At 46.0% G+C, this 15,340-nt stretch overlaps 1 protein-coding gene across 2 annotated transcripts in view; it reads right to left on the reverse strand.

Moving 5' to 3' along the window:
- Positions 1-13,981: 13,981 nt before the first annotated feature.
- The window catches only part of Pgm1 (phosphoglucomutase 1), a 55,305-nt gene continuing 53,946 nt past the window's right edge, over positions 13,982-15,340 (reverse strand). For both annotated transcript variants that reach the window (XM_005074331.3, XM_021229657.2), the window contains exon 11: positions 13,982-14,676. In XM_005074331.3, coding sequence (XP_005074388.1) covers positions 14,587-14,676 — 90 coding nt within the window. In that variant the 3' untranslated portion in view covers positions 13,982-14,586. The remainder of the gene's footprint in view (positions 14,677-15,340) is intronic.

A 15,340-nucleotide genomic window follows, 5' to 3' on the forward strand; every position in this document is an offset into this window, starting at 1 on the left:
TTCCCCACACACGCTCATCTGAGTTGAGAAAGGTGAGGGAGCGTGAGGAGGGGTACTTACTGTGTTCCAGGGGTACTTACTGTGTGTGTCCCAGTCACACTCACGTGGTTGCCTAAATCACAAACCCAGGAACCAGGCACTGTTACTGTCATGAGGGGTGGCAGTGAGGGGCTTGTCCCAGGTCACATAGTGACTGGTCCAGGATGACACGTGGGTCTGTGGGTGTAGTTGGATCACTCTATTCTCACTGTGGTTTCAAGGTCTCAAGAGAAAAATTATGAGCAAGAAGAATCTTCCATGGCCCCCAGAGGTAGCAACTCTATGGCCTGACTCTTGTCTTCTGGGGACGCTAGAGGGGCACTTTTGAGTTATCCTGAGACAGATGGAGCTCTCAAACCACACAGAAAAGCAGATGGATCAATCGGGGTTTGTTTGTCTTGGATTTGCATGCGTCCGCTCCTTGGACAACGGCTCTGCTCTTTTGAACACACACAGTTCTTTCAGAGAGCTCTCACTTGAGGTCCTGGGCTCTGGAGGACAAAGTCCAGTCTGATAGCTCCCAGGACTTGAGAAGCGTTTAAGAGCCTAGGCAAACCAGAGGCTATACAACACTGCCATCTCCTGGGAGTAAGAGCCGCTCTGGTATGCAGACAGAAATCAGCATAAAGAAGGCTTTTGCCTTCTTTAGGGAGATTTCTGTGGTGGCACTGTGACAGATCTCATGGAGATCAAAAACTTCCAAACTGAACACTCATTCTTTTTGTTTTCAACTGACAAATATTAAGGGGACGCCTATTTTCTGTGATGCACTGTTAGATGCTAAACACATTGTGGGGTAAGATGAGTGGTTTTCAACAGAGCATAATGACTCCCAAATATAATTCTAGTACTCAGGAGGCTGAGGCAGGAGAATGCTTTTAGACCATGGAGGGGGAGAGCCCGGCTGGTCAGACAGCTTGGGAAGCCTTCCCTAAGAACATGACCTATGTGCAGACACATGGCCACACTGTAAGCGGAAGAGCAGATCATGTGATGACTCTGACACAGGGAGCCGGGCACAGGAACAGAAGGTTTGTACGGTTGATCACTGAAAAACAGAAAAATGGCAGATGATAACGAGATCACACAGGGCCTCACCCTGTGACTGTGAAGGAGTTGGCCCTATCTTTATATGTGTGTGTATATATATATATATATGCATTTAAGAATATTAATATTCTTTTATTATTATGTTATTTTTTACATTCCAATCCCACTTCCCCCTCCCTCCTTTCCTCCCACTCCCTACACTCACCCCTCCTCCCATCTGCCCCACGGAAAGGGTAAGGCCTCCCCTAGGAAGTCTATTATATTAAGTCTGTCCCATCATCTCCTTGAGGCAGGACCAAGGCACCTCTCCACCCCCACACCCTGTGTCTAGGCTGGGCATGGCACCTCTCCATAAAGAATGGGCTCCACTAAGTCAGTCATGAGAGTTAGGTCTCGGACCCATCTTGATCAAGTCTTTTTTATATGTGACAAAAACTCACTATAGACTAGTTTTAGTTGAAAAACCAGTTTACTGATTTACATGACTATAAGTTCCGGTATTAAAACTTCAAGCAAGACTGGATTCAGGAGTTTAGATAGTGTCATCAAGATTCTCTTTTTCTACTAGTTAACTGCCTTGGTGTGTTTCTGCAATTCTTTTCTAAAGTTATGTAAATGTATGTGCATGTGTGAACAGACACCATCAGAGGTGAGAGGGCAGCAGATTCGGTGGATCTGGAGTTACAGGTAGCTGTGAGTTACCCTGTGTGGTGCTGGGAACAGAACTCAGGTCCTCTGCAAGAGCAGCAAGTGATCCTAACTGTTCAGCAGTCTCTCCATCCCTGATTCTCTATTTCTTAGTTGGACTTATTGTCTCTTGCATCAACAGATTCTGCTAATCTGGTAAGAAAACAGTCACGGATACTTGACAGACCTCTATCTTTGTATTCTAAATATGACCCCCCAAAAGAAAAGAAATGTATCTTGCTACCTTCATAATGGGAGGAAAAGAATCAAGGACAGGGGGCTGGAGAGATGGCTCAGAGGTTAAGAGCACTAGCTGCTCTCCCAGAGGTGATGAGTTCAATTCCCAGCAACTACATGGTGACTCCCAACCATCATATAATGAGATATGGTGCCCTCTTCTGGCAGACAGGTATACATGCAGGCAGAACACAGTATACATAATAGATAAACAAATAAACAAGCAAATAAATAAATAATCAAGGACAAAGTCTGGCACAATTTAGCTCATATATACATACCTGATGAACCAATATTTGTGCTGTCGAACCTGGGCCATGTTCCTACCCCTATAAGAGTAGAATTCTATAACCAGAGTACAATTGAGAATGAAGAAAGGAACAAATGGATACTATGGATGATAGCCATAAGACTCATGGAGGAGTTTCTAGCAAGAAATTAAGGACTATGAGTTATACCAGGCCCCAGAGAAAACAGCAGTGACAAACAGAATTCTGGGACACTGCTTGGAGGGTTATGCAAGGAGAAAAGAAAGACTAATTTTGTAAAATAAAATAAAATGGGTGTGGCAGTGTACACCTTTAAACCCAGCATTCGGAAGGCAGAAGCAGGCAGATTGTTTGGAGTTTGAGGACAACATGATCTACTCAGTGAGTTCTAGGTTAGCCAGTGCTACAATTTCATATTGAGACCCTGTCTCAAAACAAACAAGCGATCACTGTGGCTGACATAGGGGGGCAAGCATAGAAGCAGAAAGGACTTCAGATTCTAGATAAAAGGAATAATCTCCCAACCGCCTAGGGATTGCATAGAAATGCTCAAAAAACCAACAAACAACAGCATTTGCTTAGTGTATGCAAGACCACAACACCAGCAAGCATAGAAGCAGAAAGGACTTCAGATTCTAGATAAAAGGAACAATCTCCCAACCGCCTAGGGATTGCATAGAAATGCTCAAAAAACAAACAAACAACAAATAAACAAAAATAAATAAATAGCATTCGCTTAGTGTATGCAAGACCACAACACCAACACCACACCACACACAGCCATAGTAAAAGCCATTTAAAGCACAGTAGAACTTGTAAGGAAATATGAGACATATTCATGGAACAAAGACAAGGAGGAAACGGGAAAATGGAGGCTTCAATGTGTGAGTGATGCTGCAGCTAGCTTCCTTGACGAATTCTTCCAACCTTGGATAGCCAAGATGCTTAAACTGTTAACAGCTATATGGGCAAGGGTGACAAGATCTTGTCCTATAATGTGTCTGAGAATCTTCCTCCTGCTACTTGAAGTCCACATACCACGGTGGACTTCATCAACGGTGAAATAACGGATGAGCATAAAAGAATGCATCCTTTGCCAAGAAGAGGTCATGGGGATGAGTGTCTGCCTTGGCCTGGGCTTTGGGGGAAAATGTCTTTGCTGTATATTTTTCTCTTTTGGCTTTTTGAGCGGTCTACCACCCAGCACCCAAATAAATATATGGAGGCTTATTCTTGGTTACGAGTGCCCGGCCTTCGCTAGGCTTGTTTCTCACCAACTTTTCTTACCTTAAAGTAACCCATCTATCTTTTCCCTCTGGGCTTTTATCTTTCTTACTTCTGTATATTTTACTTTCCTTCTTACTCCACTGCTGGCTGGGTGGCTGGGTGGTTGGCCCCAGCCGTCCTCCTCCTTTTGCTCTCGTACCCTCCTTTCCACCTTATTCCTCCTTCCATTTATCCTCTCTGCCAGCCAGCCCCGCCTATCCTTGCTCCTGCCTCGCTATTTGCCATTCAGCTCTTTATTATATCATCAGGTGTTTTAGACAGGCAAAGAATCCCAGCTTCACAGAGTTAAACAAATGCAGCATAAACAAAAAAGTCACACACCTTAAAATAATATTCTACCGTGTCTCTATAAACATGTATATATCCATGGGTTGGGTTTAAATTCACTTCACTTGCAATTGACTCTAGAGACAGGTCCATACTACCCATGCCCCAGAGGTCCCTGCAGAAACATGCACAAATGTCCTAGAAAAATCCTAAAAATTCCCACAGAAGTGTTCCCCAAGTGCCTTCCACCATCCCTTGTCCCCTTTAATACCACTTGGACCTTTTACTGGCCACCAATCCCTTTGTGGCCCCTTCTAACCTGTGTGGGTCTTTAAGAAGCCTCATCCTGCTTGTCCTTGAGTAAACCTTTTGTTTACATAATTTCTTGGACTCAGAACGTCTGCCTCCCACCTAATTTAGTTCCCCTTCAGTTATGAGACCTCTGGCTGCCCCACTAACGACTGTTTTCTCCACTTAGGTCTAGCCTAGCCCTGGGATCCTGCATCTTGCCACGGACCTATGTAGATTCTCTCTGTTGACCCAGACAGAGGAACAGAGAATTAGGAACAGGCTAAGTTGCTCTTCATCCCAATGAGTGACGTCTTATGTAGCACAGCTCCGTAGAACACAGATCTCTCCCAAAGCTAGTCCACTGCTGACCAGGCTGGGTGTGGCAAATGCCGACTTGGACTATAGAACCACTAGGACTGTAGAAGCCTGTCCTGGCCCTGGCCCACCTGAAATGAAGAGTGTGTTCCGTGATCACACCACTCCCCAGAGCCCCATTTCCACTTCATATCATGGCCTGTGATGACAAGACTGGTACTATGGAATGCTGGCACGGAGTTCTGAAGGAAAAATCTAACAGCTATTTGGCTTAGTAAAACAGATCCAACACAGCAGTGTTTGTGAGGAGAGAAAAACCCCTGAGCAGGCTCCGAAATCCAAAGTAGCCAGGTTGGCAGTGACACCCTACCCTGCAGCAAGGAGGAAGCCACTAGGCACACCATAAGAGACAAATGCAGGGCCTTGGTACCCATGGCCAGGATGGGATGCATTCCTTGGACCCTGAAAGCCAGAAACATAATAACCAAGACCAGGAGCCCTTCCCATCTGGTCCCTGAGGGTGTGAGAAAGGATTCTACGAGCCTGAGAGCTCACATGCCAGTATGCCTTGCAGAAAGTTGGCTCTGGTCTTGGACTACATATGCAAGTTCATCAGACCTCACCAATGAGGGCCTTGCACAGAGAATTCCAATTGTAGGTCAAGTGACTCTCATTTTGTCACTGTCCTGCAGCCTCTGGGGGTGCCTTGGGATTAATAGATGCTTTCAGTGCATCAAAGTCTTCCATTGCTCACCGCAGACAGAGCAACCTCTAACTTTGCATTGTGCACACCTTGGAAATGCAGGCTCAGCCAACAGAGAGAGGAATTCCACACTGATTCCACCACCCACAGTCTCAACAAGCATTTGCATCATAAATGCACTGTGAAGGAAGTACTGTTGACAAAGGCCAAGAATCTGCTTTGTGTTGAAGGACCCCAAAGTCTAGGGCCCTTGCTTTATTTAAATGAGAGCTGTACAGGCACAGAAGTCAGACATCTACAGCTTCAGTTGTATGAAATGTCCAATACAGACAAACCCAACACGCAGAGACAGACGTAGGTTCGTGGACACAGGAGCTGGGTGATACGGTGAGTGACTGCTAAGAGACACTGTGTGCATTGTGGTGGTGAAGAAAATGGTCCTGAATTGGATAAGAGCGATGCAAGCTCACCTTGACAGGCTCGTGAATATAGCACACATCAAAGAACTCCACACTTCAAAGAGGTGAATTTTATGATCTGTGGTTATGTCTCTGTTTTGTTTTTTAGGGTTCAGTAAAGCACCACTCTTTATATAACTACATCACAAAGGAAAATATATCATACTTTAATGGCAAAAAGATACAAGTTTGTAGCATCTTATTAAAAACTACCATTCAAAAGTGATCTTATTCATTTGATAGTCCCCTCCCTCAGAAGAATAAGTATTTTTTTAAGTGGAGCATGGTATGAAGGGAATTGAAGCCCAGGGCCACAGCAAGGGGAAAGGAACCTGGAAAGAGGGGTGGAACTCCACTCATCCAACCTTTCATGTCAAGTCATGGCACACAATCAGTAGCTAAGTGATACCAGGAGGCTGTCGGGATGGATGGGAAGGACAGGCAGCAGCAAGGACAGGATGGTAGGGCCTAGCGCAGGTGCCCACCCAGGGACTGGGGTTACTCTCCCCCACCCAGCCCCACATTCACATTTTGATCTTTGAGCACCTGCCTTCTCTTCATTTCCCTCTTCTGCACACACCTGAGGCATCTGTCCAAAGCTAACATCCCATCCCAGCAGATGGGCAGCATCAGGCCCAGGAGCCTTTGCAGCTATCTGTGGTTTCCCTGGTGTGGAGATGTGGTTCCCGGGCCCTTGGTGTTCTATTACTCATCACCCCAGAGCCTGTCTGTCTTCAACCACTGCCAACCTCTGGGATTCTTACACCTAGGCCTTGGCAGTGTGGTTCTGGTCAGACCACCTGGATACACATCCCGAAGTTCTCTCCATCTCTCTGTTTTTGAAAAGGAGCTCTAGAGACTGCCTGCCTCCCAGCCAGAACCACCTTACAAGTCACACAGCCTCCCTTTGCCTCAGTTTCCCGGCATGCACATGGCAGCTCACAACCTTCTGTGAGCCGAGTAATAGAGAATTCAAAGTTCTTAGGGGATCCAGTGTCCGTGTTCATCAGGCACACAGATAGCACAGGTAGACATTCATACTTGCAAAATAAAACCCTATCTTTAAGAATAAGACCCACTTGAAACACACGGGACATATGCTTATGTGCTTAGGTTTGGTCACATCACATAGCTGACAGAAAACATCCAGATTAATCAGAACCTGTCCCATTCTGTGACTCAAGGAAAAGCAAGCCAGGACTTAATCAAAGAATCTGGAACATTTTGTACATGACTTAAATTTTACAAGAGAAGAATGTCCCAGTATAAAAAAGAAAGCTTTGTAATGCAAGAGCAACTTGAAGTAATATTCCAAAATATATCATGTCCAGCTATATTTAATCAGGTTTTCTCTACATCCCTTGAATGGCACTTGGCATTAGAACTAATTATTACAGCTCCTGAAGTTCTTTGAAAAAGGTGTGGGTAAAGTGAAGATGAATGGAGTAAGTGATGGTGAAACACGGAAGAGAAAGAGGAAATAGATTAGGGGATCAGACAAGGATCTCAGCTGCTTATTCATTCATGCTTCAAATAATGGCTAAGAAATCTGAGCATTAGATTAGAGTAGGGACATGATGGACTGGGGATATAGCTCAGCTGACAGAGTGCTTGCTCAACATGCAGAAAGCCCTGGGTTTGATCCATAGCAGCATATTAAACCAGGTGGGGTGATGCACACCTGAAATCCCAGCACCTGGGATTCAAAGTCATCATCAACTTACGCAGTGAGTTCTAGGCTCGCCTGTGCTACATGAGACCCAGATTCAAAACAGGAGTAGGGGCATAATCACATACGTTCAATGTAATCTCGGGCAGGTTGCCTAAACATCTGTGCCTCTGCCTTTTCATTTAAAATAAGAATAAAAATCATACCAGCTTTATGGTCATGAGCTATTCAGTGTTCAATTAAGAAAAGCCATCCCAGATAGCTAATGGAATGAAGGTCAGAGTCAAGTTTCAACTACTTAAGATAAAGAAATGCAAATATGTTTTGTCTATCTGAACTTGTGCTCTAACTGCACATCCACAGAGGCCTTCTCAGGGATGAAGAGCCTAGGAATATAACTCCAGAGACCATCTCTGAGGAAGAAGGAGGGTTGTGGCCATTCAGAGGACATGTTTTACTCAACGACAGCCAAAGAAATGAAGCAAATTTGTTCTTGGCTTCCTGGAGCTCCTGAGAGTCTGATCTTCCTGAGAACTGGTCACAGGTCACAGACTGAATGACAGTAGGTTGTGGTACCAGCTCTGCCTTTGGTTCCTCCAACAGAAGCCAGTTACCTTAGAAGAATAGAGGTGGAAGATCCCAAGACATTCTTGATATATCTGGGGAAAGTTTTGAGCAGCCAGAACAGCGCTTACCACATCAGGCCACCGTGGAAAATGGAAGAGGATCCAGGTAGCTGTGGAAGGAGGCAGAAACACTACATTGTAAGGGATGACAAAGCTGGAAAGGAAATCTGGCCAAGGCCGACTACAGTTGCCTTCTGCCTGGCTCTGAAAATCAGGACACCCTTTCCTTGCAGGGAGGGAGTGATAGCGAGGGGGTCATTTTTTTGAGTCAATCACCATGGCTGGATCTGGATTAGGGATCACACTGAACATTAGGCTGAGAGTTCCTGATCACTGCCATCAGAGATCATAACTGCGTCCACCCCAAAGACATTTTGGAGCTAGTCCTTCATTGTTCAGAAGGGTGTTTTTAAATTCTCTTTCTGTGTATGTGTATTATATTCATATGTGTGAATGTCACAGCATGCATATGGAGATGAGACTACCTCAGGTGACAGTGTTTACCTTCCACTTTGCTTGAGATGGGATTTCTATATGGTGTATACCGTACTAGCTGACCCGTGAGCTTCTGGAGATTCTCCTGTCTCTGCCTCATTTCTGTCCTAACTAGGGCTACAGTTGCTATGATGAAACACCATGACTAAAAGCCGATTGAAGAGGGTATGATTTCTTTCACTAAGGAGGAAATTATTTTTTTCACATATACTTCCACATCACAGTCCATTTGTGAAGGAAGTCAGGACAGGAACCCAAGCAGAGCAGAAACCTAGAGGCAGGAATTCATGCAGAGGTCATGGAGGAGTGTTGTTCACTGGCTTGCTCAACATGGCTTGCTCAGTCTGCTTTCTTATGGAACTCAAGGCCACCAGCCCAGAGGTGACACCACCCACAATGGCCTGAGCCCTCCCCCATCAATCACTAATTAAGAAAATGCCCCTCAGCTGGGTCTTATGGAGGCAATTTCTCAATTGAGGCTCCCTCCTTTCAGATGACTCTAGCTTGTGTCTAGTTGACACGAAACTAGCCAGGTAAGGGACCACACCTGCTGTGTGCCGTGCTTGGGACTGAACCTAAGACTTTGTTCATGCCAGGCAAGCATTCTATTAACTGAGCTGCATCCCCTGCCCAGCAAATGGTTCTTTTGTTCCCATTTCTGCTACACTTAGACTGATTTTTTTTTTTTGGTCCAGTACCTCATATCGAGGCTTCTGGAGCACAACCTGAGGTTACCAGAAGTAGCATTGCAATTGATTTGCTGTATCTGTTATGGGCATGTTATAGCACATGTCCATAGCTAGATAACGGGCAAAAGGATGGTCTCAGGAGAAAGGATTTCTAAGTTACAGCCATTCTCATACCCACACAGCCCAGAATGGCAGATTTACTAGTGGCGAGGTATAATTTAAGAATGCAATACTTTACAAAGAAGGCCACAGAGATTCCCATCAAACACATTTTCCTCCAGTATGTCTTCAGGAATCCCTCAAGAAGAGGTAGAATGCAGCTCTCCTACCTTTGAACATAAGCTGGTCTGAAGGACTTGGTAGAACCAACTGGTTTTGGTCAAAGCCATTCTACAGAATTCCAGCCTGCTCCCTGCCTCCCTCCTACTGCCAGCATCATGCTACATGGAGAAGTCATATGAAGGCACAAGATTCACCTGAGCTTCCTATGTGTGACTGAAACGTGGGAGTAGGCGAGGATTCAGCCCATTTAGGTATCTCAGCTACTCGAGGGTTCTCAAGTGAGGTTGCAGACATTGAGCAAATATAAAGTTATCTCCACAGTGCCCTGTCTAACTTCCTGCCCTGCAGAAACTGTGCGCACATTAAGGTCATGACTGTGTTTAACATCACTCGATTTGGTGGGTACTTTTCTATATAGCAATAGTTAACCCTATACAAAGTTGCCATAGCCCAAGGGTGGGTGAAGGAGGCAGGCCCACCTTCTTCATTGACACTGTGGGACTCTCAAAGCTTCCGTTTCTTCCTCTGGTCTAGATGTGGCTCCCTTATCATGGTGTAGAGTAGAGTCTGTAGGAAAGCAGTGGAGATAGAGGAGACAGAGCTCCTCTGATGGGCTTTCCGGTCAGCTGGAGAGCAGAAGTGACTCATGGAGACATGGAAAAGTTGTTAGCCCACACCCTTCAATCCAACTTAATGGATCTAGGTGGAGCTTTTGCATCAGATGGAAACCAAACCCAGGGCAGTGGGCAGGCAGCCATCAAGAGGCTCTGCAGCAAACACTGACCTCACTCTTTCATATAATGGCATGCCAGCATCTCATTCTGGTACTGAGAACCAACAAGGCCAAGCCCCCAGCCTTCCAGATTGGCCTGAAATGTGAGGCCCAGGGCCAGGTACCAGTCTCATTGCAGACTGGGTTTCTCCCATGAACTGGTTTCAAAGAATGTTTTAGAACTTGAACCTGCTTTAGTAATTCCTTGAAGGAAAATAAGTTGGTATGGGATGTCTTTCTGTATGCTGTGAATATGTGTTACTCTCATTGTTGATAAATAAAGCTGTTTTTGCCTATAGAAAGGCAGGATAGATCCAGGTGGGAAAACCAAGTAGAGATACAGAAGAATAAGGGCAGAGTCTAAAAGATGCCATCTAGATGCCCAAGGAACAACATGCCAACAGACAAGTAAGAGCCATGAGCCACCCGGCAATACCATAGATTATTAGAAATGGATTATTTTAAAAGTAAGAGCTAACTAGTAATAAACCTGAGCTGCCAGCCAAGCATTTATAAGTAATATTAAGTCTCTGAGTGGTTATTTGGGAACTGGTTGGTGGGAGAAAAAGCCTCTGTCCAGGTACAATAACTTGTTTTCACAAGCAATAGAAATAACTTTTCTGCAAATTGACCCCAAAGTTTTACAGTAATGAGTGATAAAATTACTTGTAATATTTAATAATTATTCCACCTCCCTTTTCCCACCCCCTCTTTATTCATAACTCTTCCCTGCTTTTTTCCCTCCTCTTCTTTCATTCTTTTCCCCCAACCCCAACCCCTGTTCTCCATGGAGATCTTGCCATCTTACTCAGGCTGGTCCTGAACTCTAATACTGAGAGCTGCTTTTGCCTCAGCCTCCTGTGTGCCTGGGCCTACAGATGCCTAACATTGCATGCAGCAAACTGCGTCTTATTCTAAGAAACCCTGATGTATATTTCCCATCTGTTACCAGGATTCTCTCACTCCCCAGGAAACTTTCTCATTTCCAGTTGTGAAAGGTTCTCAAGAGTTCTTGGTTTGCCAGGAAAAGTGGGTCACTTCACTTGGTATCTCTAAGTTAAGACATTCCTACCTCTCAAGCCAGAAAAGTCACAGCATGATGAAACTGCCATGAGGGAAAGGTGGTTTCACCCCCTCGGTGCAAACACACTAACAGTTTTTTAAGTACCGGGCATGAATTTAGAGCACGGGAGAAGGTGCAGAACCAGCCTGCCCACCACGGAGCTTCAGGCAGAAGAGGAAAAGAACATCAGTTAGAACAATGTGGGCTCAGGAAACAACTTTGCAGGAAAACACCTGTGATTAGGGACACAAGGAAGACGGATATGGAGGGCATGATTGGGGAGAGGCAGAGTGAAGCAGACAGGAAGGAGGGTCTAGAGGCAGGAACGTGGCATTTAGAGGAAACCGCAAGTGTTTCCAAAGGCAGAAAGGGGAAAAAAGCTGGCAGGGCAAACAGGCAGGCAGGGCAAGGGGTCTTTGGACGTCAGCATTCAAGAGGGAAATAGACCCTAAACAGTGCTAACAGGTGAGTGAAGGCAGAAAGCCAGGAAGCCCTGCCATGGCCAGGGAGATGTGCAGGGAGAGCATCGGTGAGCTCTCTCACCATACCCGCTCTAATTTGGGGTCAGATCACTAGGGAGGGGTGTGCCTCCTGCACACGGGAACGTGTTTTCTGGAGGATTGCTGAACAGCAAGGCTAGCTTTGGACTTGTCAGTCATGAAATGCAGCATGGAACAGCTGGGTGGAGTCTGGAGCAGAGGAGGAGGAGAAACCAAAGGAAAGCAGTGCTGCAGGGAGCTTGGCGTTTGCTCTCCGTCTCCTTGAGGGGGGCCCGGGGTAGGAAGCCTGGTCTAATCAGGGTGCTGGGGAACGTATGAGCGAGAAACTGCTTCTCCGCGGGGAGCAAAAAGTCAAGACAAGGGGAAAGCGAAGTTTCCTCAAACAATCGGGGCCCAGCTTTCTCTGTGCAATCCTCACCACACCCCAAACAAGGGCGACTCCACAGGCACATCTTTGGGGGAGGTGGGGTGTTGGCTGCCGAGGCAGGCCAACCTCTCATAAGCCTCCTCCAGGGTCACTGTTGCCCCCATCCTCACCCTCCAACAGGCAGGATGACCTTGCCCCACCCACCTGGCCTTGGCTCCAGTCATCTCCCCCATCCTCTATTCAGCTTTGGCTTCCACGCAGTGGCCATGTTGGGTCAGGAAAAACAGCTAAATTGTGGCTGGGGCAAGCAGGAAGTTTCTAAAGTCGCCCCAGGGGCTGCAATACTGGGAGTGTCTGCAGCTCATTCTAGAGAACTCCAGAGAGTTGTGGAGAGTAAACAAAACACGATGTTAGAAAGGGGCCCCTGCTTACAGTCGCTGAGAACACAAGGCAAGGTGCTTAAACATCTGTTAGGTTTCAGCTGACCTCACTAACATGGGGCTAACTTCTTGGTTGGAGGGTTTCCGGATGGCATCTGTCTCCACATTTAAGAGAGAATAGATGCTAGGAAAATGTGAATGCCAGCAGCAGGTACTGTCCTCTCAACTCATGGCATTCTACTTATGCTGGATCTGATCCCCCAGCCAATTCTACAGGCAGTTTGAGGGCAATAGTACATGTTTCACATCATTTCTTTCCTCTGACCCTCAGCCAGTACTTATTTCCTGGTGGACCGATATATGCAGATGTTTCGATTTCTTGAGGGAACAGTAGTATTACACTAAGTCTCTTAACACTCTGGCTGCACATTAACAACCTTTAATAAGTAGAATAATGTTTTCACACCCTTCCCACTCTTAGATGTAGTCTAGACACAAAGTGGTAATATTGAGCAGTGGTGAACTGTGAGGTTGGGCTGCTTGGGGGCACCCACACTTTTCCAGGGGTTGTGACTCTGGTGGGGAACTGCACCTCACCTGTAACATGGGAATACCTTTCTCATGGAATCACTGGGCATTCCAGGGCACACGGGAAGCACTTCGAGCAGTGCCTGGCATGGAGTGAGCTCTACAGCAGCACCCATCCATCACCACCAGCAGCATCTTCAGCTGCTGGCTGACTCCCTTGTTAAATGGTGACATTGGAAACCTCATCTGTCACCTATAATGGAGAGTACAGTGGAGGTATGTATCTCTGAGCCCTTTCCGGAATAGTCAATAGAGTGAAGTACTTTTGTGTTGCAAGATCCTTGCAACACATAAAACAAACTGTGAATATTATAATTTGTGTTCCTCATCACAACCCTTACTATCTGACAACTTACCGTGGACCAGATACTGTACTCACTCACGGGGTTATGCCACTAATGATCCCCACATTCTCAAAGTCAGAACCAATCTCATCTCTCACTTTGACAATCAGGGTTTCAGGTATGATTCAAACCCAGGTCACTTGGCTTCAAGTCCACACTTTTAACTGCTATATTATCCTTCTGGGCTGGATATAAATGTGTAAGATTACACAAAGTCTGAGGGTTCTTCTGCCTCTTCAGAAGGTCAGAAGGCCTGGGGCAGCTAGTACTGCAAACCACTCATATGGTTTTGCTCTACCAGATCCACCAGATCTGAAAATTACTTTCTTTCCTAATTCCTTTACTGCACCAAGCTTTCTTTAATACCCTTGGAGTATCCAATGGTCACTGTCCTGATGGAACTGAAATTTATAGTTCTTAAATCTAAGTATTTTCAACTTACCCAGAAACCAAGGTTTTCTTGCTAGGACATCAAAACAAAATATAATCCTCCCCCCATCAAACAAACCACTACCCCTAAACAAAATACACTACCCCGCTTCTCAAACAAGGCAGACAGTCTATTTTCTTTCTCTGAAGTTAAGAGTGAAGAAGACAGCAGGCAACAGTAGTGCATTCTGCTTTAATATTCCAAATATCTGTGCAGATGGGACCATGCTGCAAAATAACACAGAGATCTGTAGACAAGCATGTCTCACTCAGGGGGAGAACTGATTCGAGAGAAGGCACCAGAAACCGTACTCTGTCAGGTTGCATGTAAACAGTAAATGGGGAGACTTTCACAGTGGAGCTGAAACTTCAATATCGTTTCACTGGCACATTCTGCCGACAGAAGATGGCCTTTGTTGCTGCTGGGGCTGCTGTCACATCTTGGGCACACCCTACAGACAGAAGATGGCCTTACTGCTGACCCTCAGCTTCCAGATTTACACTGTGATGTAAACAGTACCCGATGCTACGAGACAGAGGCCCACACAGCAGCAGTTCAATAGGGTAAGAGAGGGAACAGAGGTGAGTGCGAGCCCTCAGGTCTGCTTTCCCTCCCCCACATACAGTGGCAGTGTCTCACAAATGGCGATTCATCAGGTGGGAAGTAAAAAAATGAAGTCCTATAAAGCCCAGGCGAATACACTGTTTCTGTCCATGCTCTTCAACCAGGTGGCGTGGCTAGGTCCTGGGTGGAGGGGCGTACCACGTCGGCCATTTTTCTAGGTGATGACAGTGGGGGCAGTGCGTCCTGTCCTCTCCTGGAGCTGGGACACCTTCAGGGCTATGGAAATCAGGGGAGCCAGCATGACCTGAGAGAAACACAAAGGGAAGAACTTTTCCATCACTTTGTAAACAGATCCCTGGTCCATGAGTCCAACCACCTACTCCAGGGCTCCAAGATACCTGAAGCTCTTTTAAGTAATAGAGACTGACCCTAGCACCCCTTAATTCAGTGAGCCAACTCCAGGGTCTACCCTGCAAAGCATTCTGGGTATTTCCTCTCCATATCCCCCACATTCATCCTGTCAAGCATCAAGCCTAGGAGACTTTTGTGCTGTAAATCATCACCATGGTACCCACTTCTCTGCAACCCTCTACCATGACTCTACTAAAACCCTGCTCTTTTAGCTGGGTCCTTCTGCATCCTCTAAGCTGATCCTCCCACTGCATCCAAAGAGATCTTTCAGATGCAACCCCCTCCTTCACAGCTAGTTCTTACTGGGGGATGTGGATTCCACTGTTGAAAGGAATCATCTTTGATATTGGACAAACGAAAACTACATCTAGTTAAACTACCTGTTTTACAGAGGAAACTGACATCACACCATACCAAAGGTGTACGGTGACTGGACACAAATGGCCCAAACAGGACATTTTCTTGCCGCCACTGTCTTTCATCTACATCAAATCAACGCTAACTGGGAAAGCCAGCTCCAGCAGCTGAGACCACCACACGCCTTAGACACAGCAGCT

This window comes from Mesocricetus auratus, unplaced genomic scaffold (genome assembly GCF_017639785.1).
Source record: "Mesocricetus auratus isolate SY011 unplaced genomic scaffold, BCM_Maur_2.0 Super-Scaffold_100014, whole genome shotgun sequence".
Classification (NCBI taxonomy): domain Eukaryota; kingdom Metazoa; phylum Chordata; class Mammalia; order Rodentia; family Cricetidae; genus Mesocricetus; species Mesocricetus auratus.